General features: G+C 36.9%; 2 protein-coding genes across 3 annotated transcripts; both read right to left on the bottom strand.

The window, feature by feature from the left end:
• Window positions 1-80: 80 nt before the first annotated feature.
• LOC129408065 (GPI mannosyltransferase 1-like) lies at window positions 81-5,601 on the bottom strand. Its single transcript, XM_055150747.1, has 8 exons — window positions 5,165-5,601; window positions 4,329-4,502; window positions 4,111-4,231; window positions 3,216-3,465; window positions 2,605-2,708; window positions 2,262-2,416; window positions 1,566-1,667; window positions 81-498 (listed from the first exon to the last, which is right to left on the bottom strand). The coding sequence occupies exons 1-8, from the start codon at window positions 5,333-5,335 to the stop codon at window positions 334-336; spliced, it is 1,242 nt and encodes a 413-aa protein (XP_055006722.1). The 5' UTR covers window positions 5,336-5,601; the 3' UTR covers window positions 81-333.
• Window positions 5,602-6,545: 944 nt separating this feature from the next.
• LOC129408068 (leukocyte elastase inhibitor-like) lies at window positions 6,546-21,986 on the bottom strand. Of its 2 annotated transcripts, none has more exons than XM_055150750.1 (9): window positions 21,975-21,986; window positions 17,710-17,891; window positions 14,116-14,256; window positions 13,716-13,833; window positions 13,196-13,338; window positions 12,298-12,375; window positions 12,129-12,209; window positions 8,670-8,850; window positions 6,546-8,067 (listed from the first exon to the last, which is right to left on the bottom strand). In XM_055150750.1, exons 2-9 carry the CDS (start codon window positions 17,884-17,886, stop codon window positions 7,835-7,837), a joined length of 1,152 nt encoding a protein of 383 aa, XP_055006725.1. In that variant the 5' UTR covers window positions 17,887-17,891; window positions 21,975-21,986; the 3' UTR covers window positions 6,546-7,834. The 2 variants fall into 2 exon arrangements, with proteins under 2 accessions (XP_055006725.1, XP_055006724.1); XM_055150749.1 differs by lacking the exon at window positions 21,975-21,986 and adding an exon at window positions 21,204-21,216.
• Window positions 21,987-22,595: the final 609 nt, after the last annotated feature.

Genomic DNA, 22,595 nt, shown 5'->3' with positions numbered 1-22,595 from the left:
TTGACATTACAAGGAGGTACGGAGCATTTGTGCTTTAGAGATGTAGACAGACTAATAATAAAGAGTTGCTCAGACATGTGTGAATGAAACAAAACACAAAGGTATGTTTATGTTGCAGTAACAACATTATAACATGGTTTAAACATCACAAATTTGCATGATATAGGAACATTAAGGCAGCCACAGTGCAGTGTCTGGGGAACGCTGGCATTCACAAATATATTTCAGACTCTTAAAAAGACATTTATTTGAAAAGATAATTACAAAAGTCCAGTGTAAGATAAGAAACATGCTCAGAGTTTTGGTCAGGCGTGGTGAAATGGCGTGAGAGGGTCAGTCTGTTTTCAGGGTCCGTGGAGGCTGTGGTTTGTAATGGGAAATGATCTGTACGAGAATGAGGCAGTTGATGACTAAGAAGAGCAGCCCAGCCAGCCAGATCCACAGAAATGTGTTGTGACCTTTGAACTCCAGGAAGTAGGCCGGGGCCAACCAAACGCCCTGGAGACAGAGAGGAAATTATTAAAGGGTTGAATTATGCTTCATCCTGAATTTGGGATAGCATTGTATTTGTATTTGAAATTCAAGTAATGCTAATGGTTGGAAAATGTGCACTAAGGATTTCTGCTTTGTACAGATGTTGATACAGAATCCCGCAAAACACAAACTATATTTTTCTTTATTTATATTTTACTTACATATACATTTTATATAATGCCATATTTGACACCAGTCTCAGTACTTATTTAGGACATACTATCACCATTTATACATTTTTGCTCTTTGCTATTACATTAGATTGTTGAGTGTGAGCTACAGTGTCCAAATAATTTACCTTGTGGATTAATAAAGTTTAAGTCTAAGTCTAAACAAAAGACAAACGAGGCACATAAATATAATAAAAATATGATTATAAAAAAATAAAAATAAAAACACTGAGAAAAAATGGTAATAGAAATAAATAAAAAATTATAAAATAAATAAATAAATCATTCAGAATCCCTTACTTCAATTGCTTACATAGTAGGGTTGAACGATTTGAAAAAAAAAATAGAAATCTAATTGTGATTTTTCTGACAGCATTGTGATTGTGAATAGAGTTGCATTTTGTATTTTAATAATAGGATTCTGTTCAAAGTTTACATCCAAGAGAACTGATAAAAAGACAGAAATATGAACTGACAAATTAATACAAGAATCACATTTCAGAACATGTTTGTACAGATCTAAACTACGGAGTTTGCAGTTTTTATGAAGAATAAAACAGGAGGTTTTGTTGTTTGTGGAGGAAATTCTGATATTTAAAAAACTGCAGTCTTTGCATTTTGGTAATTATGTCTATTCCAATTGAAATTTTGATTCAGTTGTGATTAATACTGCAGCCCTAACAGGATCTTTTGCTTGTTTCAATAACTTAAATACGAAAAATGAAAGGTAGACATGAAACTGTGCATTGTTTTAAGTTCAGAAGGACATAACCTCACCAAACCTACCTCACCAATGTCACCAAACGAAACAAACTGAACTGGCATAAATTAAATATACAATTATAAAAAACGCACATGTACCTGTCCTGTAAACCAGAGCAGCAGCAGCCCTAAGCCTTGTTTCACTGAGAGGCTGAGACGAGGAATGACCAGAGGAAGTAAACACAAGTACCACAGGAAGTACTGCAAATGAGAAAGTACACAAAAGTTACAAACTGTGAAAGAAAATTGTCCATTAAAGCCATAGAAGGTCAAAAATACTTTTTTCCTTTTTAAGTTATTTTTATTTGTACTTTGCAATTTCTCTGTTGCTATGTTTGTTTCTATGTTGTTGCTGCCGAACTTTAAATTTTCTTCAGGATGAAAAAAATCTGTCTGTTTATCTGTTTACCTACTTACTGTAAGCGAGCTAGCATTTGCACAAACCTGACTCTTATCTGTCCTAGAGGAGAATCTCTTCCTGCTTATTTCCCTGGAAATGTTGTTCTTTGGTTATAATCTTCCACACTTTGACATAAAACTTAACTTTTCATTCGATCAAGCAGTTGTGTGTCATCTACGGAAAGTTACATATTGTACCTTGAGACGTTCAAGAATAAGATATTATTGCAAAATTCAATCAAAACAATTTGACTTACTAAACTTTTACTGTAAGTCCAGCTGTTTTGATTTAATTTCGTGATAATATTATACCTTGCAACATGTCTTATTTGTATTTATATTTTATCATTTTGCAACCCACACGCTGTTGTACCTGGAGTGTTGTGCCTTATCTACCTGAGAGGTGCAGACTTTGTTGAATGACACAAAAACAGCAGTGTTCAGGAAACAGCAGAATGCCAAATCTGAATGAAACACCCAGGACATGATCAACAGGAGCAGGAGCTGAGGGAGGAACGCTGCCAGACCAAGCCACTGGCTCCACCTAGTGTCTGTACAGAGAACAGCCAGGGAAAAAGACAGGATTACATTAGGTACATAATGTTTTATTATTACTAAGTATTTATCATATTATACTTAATGGAATAAGAATTAATGTTTATTTATTGAGTGATTTTTTATGTGGGTTTTGTTGAAATGTTATGAATAAATGTTTATAATAATATTCAGTAGACTGTACCTGCAGTGAGATAAATCATGTAGAAGTATGGGGAGAAGTTGTGTCTGATGTCACGTCTCGTTAAATGATAAAGGTAAGTCTCATGGAGAAACTCCCAACCATACCTGCAAGTACAGAGGCATAATCTCTCAGGGCAGGAAATTAAATACAAACTTACTTAGGCTTTTTAATTAGTAAAACTAGGTACAAATATTAAAAAGTGGTTTGTAATACAGTTGGAGTTGTATAACATAGTATTTGTAACCACAACAAACAAAACTAACTTTCTTATTTTTGGCATCTTAAAGGTGGATGGATTACATTTTCCACAGTACAACATTAGCATTTCAGCATTTACCATATTTAATTAGCAATATTTTTTATTTTTTTCAACAACATGACCATGCTCACCTCTCCACAGATTTGATGTATAACTTAGTCTGGTAACGCCACCTGTTTGACCAGATATGTTTGACGCCATACTGTGACGGATACTAGTGAAAGCATGAGTATTTGCAGGTGGTGGACAACGAATCGGAAAGTTTACATAACACGCCTTAAAATGTATCCTTTATTACTGGTTCAACAGAAGATCCAAAAACTCTGATGCAAGTATGTTTCTAAAGACTTACATGTGATAGAAGAGTGCAGTGAGAATGCAGAAAACTCCTCCTGAAACAATGGCAAACAAGAACAGTTGCTTATTGACGAACGAGGTGATGAATCCTGTTAAACTCCTCCATTTTGATGTAGTTTTGTGCTTTTTTGCTGTCGTCTCCCTCGTTCGTAGAGTTAAAACGATGGGCAGGGCGTATGTCACTGGATAGATCTTCATATGAACAGACAGGCCAAAGAGAAGGGCAGCACACGTCAGATGTCGAGCTGAAAAAATAACAGGAGAGAAATAAGAAAATGCTATTTCAAAGTATTTTTGTGAGCCCAAATTCATAATAGCAGTCACCTCGCAGGGCTTCACAATATTGTTGATTTAACCAACAGAAAGTGAAAAAAATCAAACAGTAAAGCTACAACAGTACGAAAAATGAATAAGGTCTATAATTATCTGAAGATACTAAACTAGATTAGGAAAGGGTAACAACAGTGTCAGGAATACAACAGTTCTACAGTCAACACCTCTTTGGTTAGTGGGCATATGCTTAACTCAATGCAGCACTGTTGTTCTTAAAGTTAATACTATAACTTGAATTCAAATTTATTTTTATTCACACTACAATTTCCAGGAGCTTCTCTCCAAGGTGATGCACTGAAGTAGCTTTGCCTAGACGCTGTACATATTTTTCATTGACTGTCAGCTATGAACCCCTGATAGAACAAATGAAAAATAAATTAAATGTTATACTGAGGAACAGAGCAATATCCTCCATGGAGGCAAATAGGTGGCAAAAAAAATTATAAAGTGTACCTTTAAAATTCTAACAATATATACACATGGAAGAGTAATTTTTAGTTTAGGACTTAAATATTAATTTTGTTGCATTTATGAAACAATATATACTCTATTTCTACCTTCCATGCAGAGTAATGTTCCCAAGACAAGAGCTGCCAGTATCGACTCTGCATTCCCCCGGCTGGACACTCCCATCGGCAAAGGGTTCAACAGCCACAGGGAACTAACAGCAAGAGAAGTCTGAAAAAAAAAAAAAAATAATTTATAAAAACTGACAATAATATATAACTGTTAACAATAACGGGAAAATGAAAGCAAATACATGTATTGTTCTTACCTCAGAGCTCCCGCCCCTCAGTCGGAGTATTTTGTAAATGAGAAGTCCTGATACCACGTCACACAAAATGAAGAGGATTTTACCAAAAGCCATGAAAAGGTAAATGTTCGGAGTGAGCATCCAGGCGAGGACAGGAGTGTAACGGTACGTGGATCTGTTGTAGGGAGACTGGCCCTGAAGAAAACATGTTATTCTGAATCTGAAGTAAAGTAAAGGAAGCGCCCTTGCATAGAGGCTGTATTTATTTATTTATTTTTTAGCACAAGAAAAAAATAAATGAACTTAAACATAATGTTGGATTTATTTTTGTTTTTATTTTATTTATTGTATTTTAACTGTGTAACTTTTCTGTCAGCTCCATAGAGAAGATGTTATATCTTTGCCATATTCTCCCAGATAATGGCATCAAACTTATCTCTATGAAAATAGCCACCCAGTCAGTTTACAGGTCAGCTCTGTGGAGAGGTGGCCTCGCTTACAGAAACAAAGCATGTTTGTCCAAGGTATTTCTGAGCAATTACACATCTTTAGGCAAACTGAATAAATGCAATATAAATGCCACACTATGGAACATTGCAGCCAAAGCAATAACATCTCTATGGACACAAACTCGTGAACATCCCCCCACCAGAAAAGGCAGCCTCATAGTGCAGTCAGATGGAATGTTGCATAGAGATTAGGCATAATAATAAATTACATTGTTTACTTAAGTCTGATAGTATTACAATAACAGTCAGGCAAGCAAATTAACTAAACTATTTTAAACATAATATACTAGTCTAAACTCACTGTAAATATTACACAGTTATCCGTATTTGATCAGTATTGTTTCTTACCTGAGTAATAAACCTAGCAGCATCTGTAAACACATGGTAGTCTATGTCAGTGTATTTGACCACCATTGTTTTGTCCTGGTAGTCTCCATAAAGCACCAGGACCAGCCTCACAACGAAGGACACCGGGAAAAGAACACGTTTCTCGTTCAGTTTTGCGATCAGTCTCTCCATCTCCTCTCCAGTCAGTCCAGTCCAGCCAGATCCAGTGTTAAAGCCAGATTCAAACTAAGAATGCAGTAAAAAATACATTAACTATACCCCTAAACGAGCAGCAATCAGTCTTCACGGGTTTTGTTTACATTCCGATTAACGTTTTAGTAAAGTTGTGAACTTAAAGCGTAAATAAATTGGAAAAAATTTACATTGTTTGACAGCTAAAGAAAGTATGAGCAAACCCGGAAGTTTACAGTGGCACGTGTCTTCTTTTACGTTATATTTAAAAGTCTGACTCGTACGTCATAGTGCCACCTATTGGACTGGGTTGTACATCTCTGGATAAAAGTGGTTTTCAGGGATTAATTTTAAAGGTGTATAATTTGGTGGTATAATGGTGGTATAATTATTTATTTATTTTTATTTTTTGCATACTAGCTCTTCTGCTTTTTATTCTTCAGGGTTTTTTTGTTGTTTTTTTTTAAGCACAGATTTTTAAACTTGAAATTGGTAAAAAATTGGCGAGTGGAATTGCAGCCTCACAAAGGGTCGTGGATTCGAGTCCAGGGTGGGTCAGTGAACCATATGGAGTTTTCATGTTCTCCCCATAGACTGAATTATGCTAATATTATAGAGCCTATATATAGTCTATTATGATCTATAGTTATCCTATCTCTGTTTACCTTGTGTACTTAAGTCATCTGTGCAAAAAGTTCAAAGTAGCCTTAGCCTCTTTGAGCCTGGAAATACTTATTTATAGTCTATTAGTAAATTTTTTTGTAATTTATATTCCTTGTAGGTCATCCAGTAGAAAATCTGCCATTAGGGGCTCCCCTGCATTACTAGAAATATTTCTTTTTAATTTGTGCTTATTTCAGTAAAAATGGGCAAAAACATTGTGCCCATTTAGATCATGTTAACCTAACGTCTCAGATGACTTCTTAAGTTAGTTCCATGATTCATTTATGGCTGATTTTCATAACTCCCTGTGCAACATACACACAAGACAACTGTTATTTTTATTGCTCTCACTTTAAGTAGAACATTAACCAGGTATAACCACATCTGTTTACTGCCCATAGTTAACAAAGGTACAGATCTATAACAGTCAACGAAAGGCTGCCTCAGTTTTGCTAGAAATTACATTTAAGATTTTCAAACCACACTTTAATTCACACTTATTGCACATTATAACTGATAATCTGGATAAATACACCAATGAAATAAATGCCAGGCAGTGCAGTCCTTTAATGTCATTGCATAAAATCCTCTATGTGTGAACAACAGTGTGTTGGTATACATACAGGTAAAGTGCACATGATAAAACACAAGGCAGTGTAGATGAATTCTTTGAGTGGGTGAACGCTATAAGATAAAGAGGGCTGTTTAGTAAAGGCGTACAGCATATAGTCAATAAAGTCATACATACAGGCCAACAGATAAGATGAAGCACCCATACTTTACAATGCAAAACCTCTCCATTTGTTCAGTGATACATTCAGACAAATTGTGTAAACAGGTTAAAGACAAGAACAGTACTTTTTTTTTTTTTACATTTAATTTGACGTAATATTAAAAATGTTGGGATTTTAGGACGTCAAAATGTAATGGTTCTTTCAGGGTTTTTCCAGGGGTTCTTCGAGGAGTGCATATTACTGGTCAACTGTCCATGATTTTTGTTATTTGCAATGTTGTTTTGTTGCTCATGTGAAATTTGACATTGTACGTGTAGCATTGTAAGGCAGCCATCTGTTTTTGGTAACTTCAAAGCTAGTGCAAAAGTTGAAAAGAATATCAACAATTATAGGAGTTTAAAGGCATGTTGGTGAAAGTTGCTGAAGGCTGGTGACTGATACATACATAATGCCAGTGGTGGAAGTAGTACTTAGTTTTGTTATTTAATTAAAAGTACAGATACCAGACCAAAAATATACTCAAGTAAAAGTAAAAGTATCACATGAAACAGTAAAAATGTACTTAAAGAGTAAAAAGTAAAAGTGTTTTGCTCATTTTGAGGTCTGAATGTAATGATTTTGATAAAGATTTGTCTTGTTCAGGAACTGAAACAATCTTTTTTTTTTCCTAGTTGTTTTTATTTTCGTTTGCTCAAGCTACAAATGTGTTCAAAATAAATCCCTCCACCTTTTCAGCCTATCTCAAATTATAATAAAAAAAATGCTTTTACTTTTCGGTCCTGTTCAAAAATGCATTTAATTTCCCTTTGGGGATCAATAAAGTATTGTTTATCTATCTGTCTGTCTGTCTGTCTGTCTGTCTCTAGTGGAGTAGAAAGTACACATACCTCCTCTCAAATATACTAAAGTAAAAGTCAAATGTATGCACTTAAGTAAAGTACATATACCTACATTTTTTACTTAAGTACAGTACTTGACTACTTTTATTTTGTTCCATTCCACCACTGGATAATGCAAGGTCTAGAGCAAATGGATTATTGTACAGTTAGTTCCAAATAATGAACTAACTTTCCTTTCTTGGGTTTAAGTGTTTGCTAATAGTTTACTTTGGGGAGCAGAATCTTCCAGCGAACAGGACAGTGTTGGAGGCGTTGTGTCTGATGAAGAAGAGGTAGGGATGATCTGCGATGAAGCGGGCGGGCTGGCTACCCACTGCACAACCTACCATCATCGTAACTGCAGTGGCGGCAGCGGCCTCAGTGCCTTTTTCATTCACCTCCACGAAAGCTTTGTGCACCACCGCAGACAGAAACAGGTCATTGGCTGGAGACATGCCTGAAAGAAATGATAAAAAATATACATTAAAACTTTGTACTTCCGGCTCCATTGACTCAGTCTACTATTCACTTTGTTTTGAGAAGCTGTCGCCCTCAGTCTGTAACTGCTGCTGTCAGGCTCCTCATTTTGGTCTTAAAATATTTGTATTAACCCTCTATATGATCCTGGTGTATTCTGTCTGCAAATTAGTTCCCATCCTTAATATAGAAATCTGTTCTAAATTCGCCCAGTAACTGCTATCCTCTGTGAGCTTCATTTGACTGGAGCTGAACACTGTGGGTGACGTCACGCTCCCTTTGTCCACTACAGTCTGTGCTTATACCTCATGGGTTTTACTCTTAAATAGTTTCTTTGATCTTCAGTAAATCTAATCTAATAAAGAGTTGATTATTTATTCATTTAAAATTATCTGTCATATTGTAGTTCTGTTGTGTCTAGTAAAGTGAACGGTTCCACAGTTCCAAAAAGCATTCACAATCTATTGCACAGACTAATGAACTGTCAGTCTGTTTTGGTTTTGAATTGTTAATTACTTATTATTATTTTTATCACTTTGAAACTGGACCAAAGAAGGGCCATGGGTTGGGTTATTTTCTTACCAGAGAAATCACTGCTGCTGATGTCGAAGGCGTCCACCATGCCCATACTGATCAGCACGTCTTTCAGGTCATAATTCTCCTCCATCTTGAATCGAGGGAGTCCCACCTGCACCTTCACCTTGGCCATCATGTCAGAACAGGTCCACTTCATAAAGTTCTCATAGGTTAGCTGCTGCTCAAGCTGAAAAATACATAAGGAGGATTTAGTCTTTGCAGCTAATGTCATCAACATGGGAGTGTGAAGCTAACTGTGGGCACTGCTCTGTTTGAAGCTCTGTTACTCAAGTTACACTTAAATGTGCATTGTGTAATTTTTCTGGTGGAAGGTCTTTATCTGAAATGTTTCACAGTATGGCTTTCGATCATGCAAGCCTGATCACATTCAGAACGTCTGTTTTTCTGGGTGTGGCAGACAGCAGGAGGCACGCTTACTTTTTAAATCACCTGACGCCAACTTCTAGTGCCAGCAGAAGTCGGGTTTAAATAGGCCACGCAGCAAAGAATAAGTCCCGACTTCTGCTGTCTGATGTCAGGTAAGATTTTAACGATCTCCTTCATTTTAATTATTTTAGCTCTTTTAAGCTGGTTTTAATGGGTTTTTAACTACTGGTGGTAGATCTTTCCCCCATGTATTGGAGATTTTAAGGTAGGACAGGTAGTTTTTAAACTAAGGGTTTAACATAGTTTTAATTATTTTAACACTTGTCTGTCCTTTTATCGCAGGATTGGTCTCTTACTGTTTTGTTTTTGTTTTTTGTTTGGTTAGATTTATTTATTTTTATACTGTTCATTTTAAAGTTACATTATATATTTTAACTTTGGCTCTACTGCACCCTAAATAAATAATGATTTTAATAATTGCCGTCCCTGGGCTTTTAGCTTTAGCTTGCTTTAAGTTCCAGGGTCGTACTTAGCCTATACCTTTTTGTTTGCACTTTGGGTTTTTAAGTTCTTTTGTTGTAATTGCATGATAGCACTTCCCGTTTTGTTCTGGGTGGGGATACCCCCTCTCAAGTCGTCCTTGTTTGGTTGATTTGTAACATTTATTTCTTTTTCAGGACTGGATTCCTCAACTCAGAGGCTGCAAGGTTTTATTCTTATTTTAGTAGAGTTTATTACAGTTTTTCTCTGTTGGTTTGGCTCATTTCTTGAAACAGAAATGAGATTCTTAAAACTATAAGATCATTTGGCCAAACAGTCTGATACTTCTGCACAACATTACAGCTCACCAGCAAAAGCTCATATCTCTCCCAAAACTGTTCACACCTGCTTCAAAGCAGATTCCTTTCCCATATAAAGAGTCAGGACCATCAAAATTGCAAAAATCCTTCTCAATTGCTTTGTCTTTTTTGCATTCACTTGCATTCACAGTGCTTTTGTCAAAAATAACCTGGATGGTTCAGCACAACATCATGGATCACCTGCAAAAGCTCAGATCTCTCTCAAACAGTTTGCCCATATGTCAAAAATTCTTTTCTCATAGAAATAGTCATTGACCACAAAATGCATCGTCCCTTTGGCCTTCTGTGAGCACGGCAGGTCAAAATGGTTAGATGTTTTGTCACTATGGCAGAGGTCTAACTAACGCAATATAAATATGGATAAAACTAAAAAAAAAAAAAAAAAAGGATTTCACAGTAAGAGCAGCCTCCAAAGTTTGACATCACACACTGCACTCACACTGCCAACAAAACTAACCATTTTATTCACACAAAAAGTCACTTCCACAAAAGAAAATGTATACATTATTCTGTACATGTAGGAAATATTAACACAAACAAAAAAGAAAAAATATATCTGGCCTACAGTGCTGTAAATAAAGCAAATAACACTTTTTTTTTCCTGTAACACTTTCAGTGGTCGTCGTTGCTTCCCTCCCTCTGACAACTGAAGAAGTTGTTGGAGGGAAGAAACGGTGCAGATGTCTCAACCATCCCCTCCCCTGTGATATCCTTACATGCACCATCCATTCCATGGAGCAGGGACCTCTGGACAACTCAACTGGACTGAGGAAAGGACAGTACAGTGGTAGTAGCTCCATGAGCATGTTTAGATGGGAAATGAACCAGGCCTGATGAATGGGCCACGGTGGAAATTCACATTGTCCCACACGGTCACATAGTGTGATAGGAAGTTCTAATTTCAACTGACTAACAATTACTGTCATGAATTTATCAAATGTTCCAAAAAAAATAAAATAAAAAAAACATATGGTGTTCATGGTGTTATGTTCTTGACTAAATGTGACAACTGAACAGACTATTGTTCATATGATGACTTGGACAATGAAATCACGCTGACATGTTTTGGAGAGAACCAATTAGATTGAGAGTCAACTCATCAGTTTAGATCAGCAAGGTCTGTTTATTTGGAAAATGTGCGAAACGTGGGCTCATTGTGCTAACTGTAGGCTACTTGAACAGAACCATGTGCAAAGATGCAAAGACATTTGCAATTTGATTAAATCAATGAGAAATGCCATTCTGTTGTGAACGACTGCAAAGTGGTTTGGAGATTTGTCCATGTTGTTTTGAAAATGTCATGTCTGTTTCAAGAAAAGAGCCAAACCAATGGAGAAAACCTGTAATATTGGCCATTTTATCGTTTTACCCACTGCCTGTTTTCTTTTTGATAGAAATAAATCATTTTTAATTATTACTTGCTCCTTTTAGTCTTTTAATGAGTTTTACTTACATATTTTAAGTCACGTCTCTCATGTTCTTTTATTTACAAACTTATCTGTGGCCTTGGGCATTTTATGTGTTTATGTATCTATTGAAAACGGTACCTTAGGTCACATGGATGTTTTTGAACTATAAAACCACCTGTAATAGACCTTTTTCACAATGGCCGGAAGTGCCCCGTTGTAGTGTTTGGCCAACTTCCAGTTTATGCTTTTCTATGGCAAAATATATCTGGAAATGTCTTGCGTGTTTTCCACCAACTTCATAAATCTGCCTCATCACCAAATCTTCATCCAACAAGGTTGACAAAGGACATATTCTGTCAATGCAGAATTTATCCACAACTATCAGGGTAAGAAAGACGAAAGCTTCAAGGCGAACAACGACTAGCATTAGTAAACTACTCCTGAGCAAGTAAGAAGGCCCACTGCCATAAACTGTACTTACATGATCTGATAAAAATAAAGAAATAAATAATTAAAAAATGAAGGGTAATGAAAGGAAAAAAAAGAATGATCATTAATTACACAAGTAATTATTCTTGCCTTTCTTTCCCCTCTTCTTTCTCCTGTTTTCTGTTTTATTATTTACTTACTCATACAGAGACACACAAATACACACAGACACTTGCCCTCCCATATAAGAAAAACAGAAGCCATTCTTATTGTCTCGTCACCCCCTTCAAACCTTAATGTAAGCACTCCCTATTCTGTAAATATAACTTCTAAAAAACAAACAAAAAAGTATAAGTTGCCCAGCCAGCACTTTGTCATACCTTCTCCAGACCATCTTCAATACTGCTGGGCAGAAAGATGAGCATGCTGAGCTCATTTCCTTCGTAAGGCAAAACTATAATCTGGTTTATAGAGAAATAATGTTACTTATAATGTCAATGCAGACAAAATACTGTATAAAATATATTATACAGGATTAGAAAAACTTACCTGACAGTTGATCTCACTGATGAAATTGAGGGGGAACCAGGATGTTTGGTGCATCATCTTCACTGGTTTACTTTCATTCTGCAAAAAGACAAACAGCAAAGTTCAAATGTAGTTCACCAGAGCCTTAAGGCAGATTTTCCTACTCAAATGGTATATGCATATTGTTGGTTGTCCATAACATAACACTGCATATTTAAAGACACAGTATGTAACTTTTTAGCCTAGACAAAATAGTTTTTAAATTTTTGTTTTATTTATTGCATTGAAAAACACCATCTGTCTTTACTCAGAACAGGCTTGCATCTCCACAAACCTGATGCTTAAATGGCCTGTAGTATGTTTTTAAGTTTCTATTTCCATGGAATGATGCAAGCGATGTTATAATTATAATATTATATATGTGATGTGTGAGTTACTGTGTCCAAATAATTGCTTTGTTTCTATATTAAATATATTTTGCATATATATATATATATATATATATATATATATATATATATATATATATAAAAGATATTGCAAAAAATGCTTTGTAGAACCCTAACCCCTAACCCTAAGTTTGTCTAAGTCAAAGTCTATGGCACCTCCAAAAAAGTTACATATTGAACTTAACAGTCGTCATTAATTACAATATAATGGTATGCTACCAGCATATAAGCATATAAGCTTTGTAGAATAATGTGAATAATGTCATGTTTATTTCTTATTAAACTAAATCAGTCTAAATGACACACAATTGGAATGAAATGTATTTGGTTAAAGGTGCAGTATGTAACTTTTTGATTGAACTTGCATTTGTACAGATACAGGAGGTTTTATTTCTCAAAACGTGCATGGTTACTATGAGGGAACCAAAACAAATTTTAAACTTTTGTTTTGTTGTCCAAACAGAACTCACCTTGTTTATCCAGAACTGATCATCACAAGTAGAGTCTTCATCAAACGGTTCATCCCAGTTTCCTTTGAAGTAAATGGCGTTGACAAGAACAAGGCTTGTCGAGCTATTCACCATACCCTTGGCTACAAGGTCTTTAATTTTATCTGAGAAAAAGTAACACATTTAAAAATATTAAAGGTGCATTGTGTAATTTTTCTGGCAGATGGTCCGTCAAATGCTTTTATACATGGAGATGTTGATTGATTTGTGTGGAATGTTTCTCAGTATGGTATTAAACCTTTTTATCTTCATGGAGACAAAACTAGAACAAGTAACAGGTCAGATCTGTGGAGAGGCAACCCTGGTAATTTTGAGCTAAAACTACCTGTAAATATAAGGTAGAGCTGTTTAATGTCATACTGTGGAACATGCCAGGCAGAGTAATGACATCTCCACAGAAACAATCAGGTGACGGACCCTCAACTGAAAAGTTAAATAGTCAATAAAAAGTGATGTACCAAAATTTGCAAGAAGTTTTTACCTTGTGTTTTCTGCTCCACCCACTTGTTTATGGTGACTCTGGCCTCCTCAGATTTCCCTTTGAAGTCCACAGTCTGCAGCTCTGCCTTGTAGTACTTTTGAGTGGCTCCCAGAAAATCCTATGTCAGATATAAACAACAGATATGTGATGTGTGATGATAATGAGTAATGATAATGTTAAAATAAATAAATTAATTAATAAATAAAGGTCTGGGAATCACTTGGTTCCTCAACATTCGATACAATACATGGCTCACGAAACAATATATAATCACAATATAGAGATACCAAAAACACTCTTGTCAATATATTGATACTACAGTCCATGATAACGATTCTGCATCACCAAATTTAGTATCACAATATATTGATATTGTGTCCCTGCTTGTATTGACACACACCTTAACAAACTGGAAACTCTGCTCTCCATACAGTTTGTTGGCGACGCTGAGGGCATAGGGAGCATGAGGTTTGTGAAACTCCTGCAGAAGAGTGCCAAATCTGGAGTGCACGTCATCGGAGAGGTCTTTAGTTTTGAGGCACTGTGGACAAATAAGAAAACTATTTAGTTTAATATTAAGAAACAAGACTGTTATGTCCCCTATATCCAACAAGGGACACAACGTGTATAAAACAACCCTTGAGGCAAAGTCGGTTTGGCAAACTTTTTATTTTACAGCCAAACATTCATTAAAGTGCACAAAAAATGAACAAAAGGTTGGTGGGAGGAGGCGTGGGCCAGTTGTGCCAAATCAACAAACAAAAAGGTATACCAAAACAGGCCCTAACTGAAAACTAGGCTACAAAAAGGAAAGAAATCAAAAGCCTAGCCTACCTGGTCTAAAAAAGAGAATTTGGAAAACTCAAAACAACAAGGGTGGCAACAACTGATAACTAATGTGTCTAACAACAAAAATGTACGTGATGAAGTGTACAGGGGTCCCCAAACTTACCTAACCAATCCTCCCAACCAAACAAACCTGGGCTAGCAGCCATATACACAGGGAGAGAGAGAGAGCAAGAGGCAGCACACAGCTCCTTTTAAACAGCCCTCTCCACCCTGATTGGCAGCCAGCTGGCCAATCAGCCCAAGGTTTGGTCCCACCCACAGCACCTGAACACACAGGGCAGAGGAGAGAGCAAGAACACAAACCAAACAAATGCCTGCATGTAACAAAGACAATAGTTTGATATTTAAAGGGCTCATATTACACTATTTTGTGATCTATGTTATAATGTTGTTTCCTCATCACAAACATACCTGAAGTTGTGTTTTTTTTCATTCACACATGTTTAAACAAACACATCTTGCATATTTTGGCTGTGTTCTTCTGACAAACGGAAAAAACTCTGTTCCACTTTATGAAGTCAAGTGCTCCACTGTGTTTTTAAACACCATGACAATTTAAACTCTATGATTCTAGCCCTAAATTTGCTCATCTTTACTGAATTAAAGGTAAAAGGTAGCTGTTTACATGAAAATTATCACTTCATGACATCACAAAGTGGAACAGAGCATTTTGAACTTGGAGATGAAAACAGACTAATAATAAAGGGTTACTCAAACATGTGAATGAAACAAAACACAACTTTGGGTATGTTTATGATGTGGTAACAGCATTATAACATGGCTTAAAGCTCACAAGAATCAATTTTATGGCTACAGAGAAATATAGCAATAAATGATAATACTGAAATTACTTTATGCCTTTGACACAAAAAAAATAAAGTAAGATAATTCCAGGAAACAATTTTGAAATTGTTTGTATCATTAAAAAAACTCAGCTGGAACAAATCTATTTCAGCCAGGTGGGATATGGGACAGTGTCATATTTAAGACTCATGTCCACCTCTCATTCTTCCTGGGAAAGGCCAGAGTGACTCCTCTCAAACTGACCACCATCCCTAGGCTCGTGCTCACAGCTGCCGTCCTCGCTGTTCATACTGATCAAATGCTATAACAAGAGTTACATCTTGAGTTGGAGCAATCAGTTTTTTGGAACAACTGCACCGCAGTCTGATGTACAGCAATGAAATAAAGAGATTTCACACCTTTATCTCGCTCAACAGAGAACATACTCATGTTGACCACTGGAGGTAAATGAGCACTAAAGAAAACCCAGTGGACGAGGCTTCACGAGAAATGAGAGCTGAAGACTTCATGGAGCACATCAGATGGATCAGTGGGCCTCAGTTTCTGCTGGATGTACACTATGATCCTATCCTACTGATGACCCTGAAGTGAAGAAAGATGTAATAGTCAGTGCTGTTGTAGAGGAGAAAAGTCCCACTAGTTTCCTCCTCTCCTACTCTTCATCCTGGGTGAAGTTGAAACAAAATGTGGCTTGGTTTTTAAAGGTGAAAAAGCTACTCAGGGTGCTGTCTCAGAAAAGAAAGGAGCTTTCACATGTCATAAAATGACAAAAACGCTAAAGTGCAGAATGTTGCACAAAAATGCAGCAGTTTAAAGGCACAGTAAAAGGACTGAATATTTAACATGTGAAGATCTGGTTAAAGCAGAGCAGGCCTTTGTTCAGTTTGAGCAGCATCACAAATTCAAAACTGAAATCTCTCAACTCAGAGCAAACAAGAACATCTCTGAAGAAAGCCACTTGTACAGGCTGGATCCAGTGCTGGAGAATGGAGAGCTCAGAGTGGGCAGTGGTCTCAACAAAGCAGTTGCCTCTGGAGACCAAGCACGCTGCTATCCTGAGTAACAATATGCATGTCAGCATTACTCCTGCGCTATGTTCATCATCAGCTTGGCCAAGCAGGAAGAAATTACATGCTGCATCACGGCTAGATAATTAGTGCAAACTCTGCCAGAAAACTCCTGTCTGAATGTGTCACCTGCAGAAGAAACAGAGGGGAAAAATGGCTGATCTGCCCATGGAGAGAGTAATGCCAGACAAAGGTCCATTCACTGATGTTGGAGTTGACTATTTTGGCCCCATCAACGTTAAAAAGGCCAGGACCCTACTCAAAAGATATGGGGTGTCTGTCCATTTGGAAGTTGCATATATTCTGTACGCTGATACAATACAGTCAGGAGATTTGTTCATGATCCAGTCTCCTCCATCAGATCAGATAACGGCATCAATTTTGTGGGAGCCAACAGGGAGCTTGTTCGCTCGGTGCAGATCAAGACCAAAACCAGTGTTTTTGAGAGGCCAATGACCAAGCTCTGTCTGCTGCTGGATGCAGCTATGGACTAAAGCTAAACTCAAACGTCCATCTCTAGTCTGCTCTCCTATGCTCCATCTGTCCTATTCTCTTGCAGGTTCATCAAGAAGAAAAAAGATGTAAAAATTCATTTAAGGCTAATGCACTACACATAAATTATACTGACACTGCTTTAAAATAGCACCTAGTTCAGTTAAATAGTTATTTGCTTATTTGGTTTATTCTAAAATGAGTGTATTATTTTTGTTTCTGTCAATTAGTTTACTAATTTAGCTTTATTAATACGCATAATATATTTTTGCTATGTTAATATTTCTTATGTTATATTTCTTATGCTCATATATTTAGTCTAATTTGCTATGATTTACTTTAGCACCTTTTCTGTTTTTGGTCTCGTCCGTGGTGCACCTAGGGGATAACGGTGGTAATACAGCAAGACCTGAGTGCACCTGGGAGGGCCTATGGTTGGAGAGGCAGCAAATGTAGGCTTGATCATGTATCCTTGATATTTGTCTGCAACACTTGGAATAAATCTTTGAAAATGCAGCTCTGGATCTGGACACTGATTTTGTTTTGGGTTTTTTTTAAATACTGTACTGCGTAAACTACATACCCATGGTGCCCAATTTGAGTTATGTTTAGTTCTAAGTTTGCTCACTGTGTTAGTTTCTGTTGACAAATAGTCACTACAAATTACCTATTCTATTTTAAAATAATGCTAATTGTATATGTATGAAATGTATGGAAAAAAAGGCCCAATCATAATTTCTGACATGGTTTACTCAGTGACTCATGGGCTGTGTGCATGTTACCTCTGACATCTGTGCCGCTGTGTTGCCTCGGGCCCCAAGGAGGACCATAGACAGAGCTGAAGAGATGCTCAGAGGAGAGAAGAAGACATTGGTGCAATGATCATTTTCACCCAGGGTTTTAAACAGATTCAGGGCAAAAGTGATGTTTGCCTTGGAAATAGGAGTTTCACTTGCCATGGTGTCTGTTGCAAAGAAAGCACAGGTGTTAGATTTAGCATAATATGTGAAATAAATAAAATAAAACTTTTCTGTGGCATGTATTTTACACAGTTTAGATTCGGTACAAATAGTTCACAACCATGTAATGCCATGAAAACCTATAAGTAACATTGCCCAAAACATATTGGTCCTTAGATCACTTGACCTAGCAAGCAGAATTATGAATGTAATTGCCAGCCAACCACTAATCAGTTTTACTCTTAAATAGTTCCATGGTTTTGCTTTACAATACAACATAAACTAGCATTGTTCTAAATTAGCTAAACTAGGTAGCTTTCCTGTGCTGTTAAGAAAAAAAAAGGCAACAATTAAAGCTGCTCGTGGCGATGATGGACCCTCCCTTCCCAACAGCCTCCCAGGCTAACAGATCCTCCACCAGACAAATTACACAGTGCACCTTTAAATATTTTTGGGGGAGTCTTTGTGCTCCTGCTGGCCAACAGTAACAAATGCACCATGTCCGTAATATATATATATATATATTAGTGTTGTCAGGCGATTAAAAAAATTGAGAGATTAATTAATTATGATCTGTAATTAATTAATCTAATTAATCTCTTTTTAATCTCACCTAAAAATTGCTGAGAAAAGCCTTCAACTTGAGGTATTTTCATTTAAATTCATTATTACATTATTATTATTACATATAAACCATGAACACTCTAGAGCCACATCAGCTCGTTTGAAATTATAATGTGTTTAATGCTGATTTGCGTAAGTCTCACACAAACGAAACTTAAAAACCGCATGGCTAATTTGCATAAACTAAGCGAGAGAAAAAAAAAAAGCTCTTGTGTCGCTGATGCGGTTCAGCTTTTGTGGGACTGAAGGACACGACTCAGTGGAATATGAGTGTTCTGACAGTGTTGAAGGTGAAGGTGAGTCTGTTCTGTGTTTGTGTCGTGATGTTTTCAGACGTGTGCAGGTTTATCGCAGATGCAGCGAGAACGAGAAAGAAAATCACAATTGTTTGCGGAAGCGATGTGTTATTGTCCCAACAACACATAAAAACAGATTTTATAATAAGGCAACTTGCGTACAGAAACAGTAAAGTTAGAGATTAAAAATTAGATTAACGTGATTAAAAAACATAACGCGCTAAATATGACTGTAATTAATTAATCGCAATTAACGCGATAATTTGACACCCCTAATATATATATATATATATATATATATATATATATATATATATATATATATAATATATGGTAGGGGGTGCTATAATATTCACTTTTCATATACTTTATAGTGTATTATAATCAGACAGAGATCACGCATTAGTGATTCAAACTTCAGCATGATGAGACAAAGCATGTGCGTGTAATATATTTTTTTTATATTTTTGGGGGGAGTCTTTGTGTCCCTGCCGTCCAAATGTGAGAAATACCCCATGTCTGTAATATAGTTTTTTGCTTGTGGTCATGCATAGAACAATGCATTGGGCCGATAGAGTGCGCTATGGCCTTCACTTTTATTTGATTTCATATTTCATTACATTCAAGCCGGAATCCTGCAATTGTGATTTGAATTTGAGCTCTCTAGGCCAATACCAGCATCAAAAGCATATCTACACAAAAACTATGCCTATCGTTTGTGCTCCGTTTGTGTTGTTTTGTGCTACAAAAAGATTAGTTTGTGCTGCTTTAGTTTTGGAAATATTACCGATTCTCTTATAGGTCAAATTGGGGTCAGCCAGCCCCCCAGAAAGCTTAAAAATGCTCTAAAACAGCCCAAAATGGTGTCAATTGTTTGTGCTTTGTTTGTTTGTGCTGTTCTTGCTGCTAAAAGTTTTGTCTGTGCTAATCTAGACACATACGCCACAGTCATGTTTAGACCCCGGGGCTTGGAATGCACCAATTCAAGTTTTAGCTTGTCTCATTGTTCTCTATGTCACTGTCCTGAATTTCGTTTGCTTATGCCAAAATATGCTTCTTGGCTGCGCACAGACTTCAAATTTTTGTGAATTTCAGGCGGTGCTGTTGAGTCGAGTCCCTTTGGGCATTGTTGCAATGCCCATTTTATCAAATTTTTCGCCAGACAGGTCGATACCCTGTTAGGCCGGGCGTACACTGTGCGATTTTTGACCCTTTTTGAGCCGATTTTTCGCTCGTGCGAGTGTTTTGAGGATCGGGCCGAGTTTTGGCTTCATCGTGTGTCGTGCTTCGTGTAGTTTACATGGGGTAAAGAGAACCGATTAATGGCTCACGACCAGCTCCCGATCGACATTCGTAGGTCGCAAGAAAATCAAACTTGTTTGAAATCCAGTCGCCTCTCGTGAGGATTTCGCTCTGTTGAAGTTGTTCCACGAGCCGATTTGCCAGAATCTGGCAGACTGCGCATGGGCGGACACAGAAGTGGCTCAGCATTGTGTCTCCGCACATCTGTGGTTTTCTAATTCCGTGGTTTTCTTCTTCATGGTTTTCTACTTCCGGAACAACAACAACTTTGACAACTCTGGTCGTTATGTGAACGTACACTGTGAGCAGGCAAGTCGCATCCGAGCATCGATTCGTTCAGTGTGAGAACATGATTCGTGAGCTGTGAACTTTTAAACCCTGTGATTTGGTCATACAGTTTAAGCTGGGGCTGAGTGACACGACCGAAAATATCGCACAGTGTACACCCAGCATTAGTAGTTACTTTTCGTTGATGTATAGGCCCTCAAAATCGCAACAATTTGCAAGGAAATATAATAGTAAGAAACCTATGAAGAACAATAACCCTTGCCAGTTACTTCATACTGGCTCGGACCAATAAAAAACTAAGCAAGATGATGAGGAAATATTCAACTGATAGGTGACTTAAAGGTTGTATGGAGGATTTTTTTTTGTTTCAAATTGTCAATGATAGATTATAGAGAGATACAGTAACCTTGTAATTATGATGACTAAAAAAAAAAAGAATAAAAATTCATCAACTCTGGACGTGGTGGGGCCAGCTGAACATTTGCCAATAGATAACGACACTGCCTCATTATCTGTTAGCTGATAGGCTGTCAATCAAAGTCACTCGCTGGATTTCTCATTCCTTGGAAAATCCTCTATACAACCTTTAAGGCTTCCTACCCTTCCTGATAGTGAAGCCTGATCTTTTAAAATTTGGGCAGCTCTGAAACAGTAAGGAAACCTCCTGTAAGTTGAATAATTCATTATTACCAAGTTATAACAGTAAACAGAGAAGCAACATAACTAACATCCTAACCTACTACGTAAGTTCCACAAATCAAAGTAAATGTACAGCTATACACTGAAATACACCACACATCCACTCACCAGCTGTGTTCAGAAGCCTTGCAGACAAACTTAAGCTTGAGCCATCAGTTTTTATTACTGAAAGATACACCCAGTATGACACGCCCTTGCCAGTTTTTTCGTACCGACTCGTGCCAATAAAAAATGAAGCAAGATGAATAGAAAAATATTCAACTGCTGAAATGGTATGGTATGTTATTTACTTGATCCATCAGTTTTAATTTTTGAAAGACACACCTGGTATGTGACAGTACAAGTTTTAGCTTGTGTTTTTAGCATCTGTCACTGCCTCCAAATTTAGTTTGCCTACGCCAAAATATGATTCTTGGTTGCCCATAGACTTCATATTTTTTGCGAATTCCAGGTGGTGCTGTTGAGTCAGGTCAGTTTGGGCATTGTCACAGTGCTCATTTTATCAAATTTTTCACCAGGCTGGTCAATCCCATAGACAGATTGGGGACTTTTCCTCAACTTTTAGGCCCTCAAAATCATGATCGTTTGCAAGGAAAAATACTAAGAAGAAACCCACAAAGAACAATAGTCAATAAAAAACTAAGCAAGATGAATAAGAAATATTCAGCTGCTACGTAATTTAAGGCTAGCTTTACCCTTCCAGATAGTAACACCTGATCTTTTAAACTTTGGACAGCTCTGAAACCTTAAGTAAGTTGAATGATTCATTATTACCACATGATAATTAATAAATAGAGAAACAACGTATAGGCAACGCAAGTGCTACAAATCAAAGTGAATGTACCACTATACACTGAAATACACCATGAATCCACTCACCAGCTGTGTCCAGAAGCCTTGCAGACAAACTTAAGCTTGAGCCATCAGTTTTTATTATTGAAAAATACACCCAGTATGACACGCTCTTGCCAGTTATTTCGTACCGACCGACTCGTGCCAATAAAAAATTAAGCAAGATGAATAGGAAATATTCAACTGCTGAAATGGTATGGTATGTTTTTATTTGTACAGGGATGGGACACAATAGTACATTAACCAACACAGAAGTCATAGGAAAGATGCTGGTTCCAGGTTAAAGCATAGATGCTAATTTACATCTGTAGTCCCTGAGCATGTTGGTGTAAATACTAAAATGCAGATTCAGTGTATATAGATAAATTGACCAAAATAAATTAAAACATATATTACTTAGGGTTAAAGTATTGAAATACTATTCTAAAAACAACATACACCAGACACACAATGACATGGACCCCTCCCACCTTGTATCAAGGCCCAACATTTGCGCACACACACACCCAACACACCCACACACATTCTACATTCTAGTAATTATTCAAATCATACTCATTCGTAACGTGTACAAATTTGTTTACAGATCAACCACTCCTTGCTCAGACGTGCAAACACATGAAAAACTAAAAAGCAGAGGCCCGAGGA

Source organism: Boleophthalmus pectinirostris, unplaced genomic scaffold, assembly GCF_026225935.1.
Source record: "Boleophthalmus pectinirostris isolate CB_2022bp ecotype Guang Dong unplaced genomic scaffold, ASM2622593v1 HiC_scaffold_15, whole genome shotgun sequence".
NCBI lineage: Eukaryota > Metazoa > Chordata > Actinopteri > Gobiiformes > Gobiidae > Boleophthalmus > Boleophthalmus pectinirostris.
The sequence above is the reverse complement of the archived record's forward strand: the minus strand, read 5'-3'. Positions and strand labels throughout refer to the sequence as shown.

Coding starts and splice junctions, on each gene's coding strand:
- LOC129408068 (XM_055150750.1), bottom strand. CDS start 17,886: ATGGCAAGTGAAACTCCTATTTCCAAGGCAAACATCACTTTTGCCCTG. Junction 13,834..14,115: donor AGAGTTTCCAGTTTGTTAAG/GTGTGTGTCAAT, acceptor TATCTGACATAG/GATTTTCTGGGAGCCACTCA. Junction 13,339..13,715: donor GGTGGAGCAGAAAACACAAG/GTAAAAACTTCT, acceptor ACTTTTTCTCAG/ATAAAATTAAAGACCTTGTA.
- LOC129408065 (XM_055150747.1), bottom strand. CDS start 5,335: ATGGAGAGACTGATCGCAAAACTGAACGAGAAACGTGTTCTTTTCCCG. Junction 2,709..3,215: donor ACTGCACTCTTCTATCACAT/GTAAGTCTTTAG, acceptor CTGTACTTGCAG/GTATGGTTGGGAGTTTCTCC. Junction 2,417..2,604: donor CATGATTTATCTCACTGCAG/GTACAGTCTACT, acceptor TTCTCTGTACAG/ACACTAGGTGGAGCCAGTGG.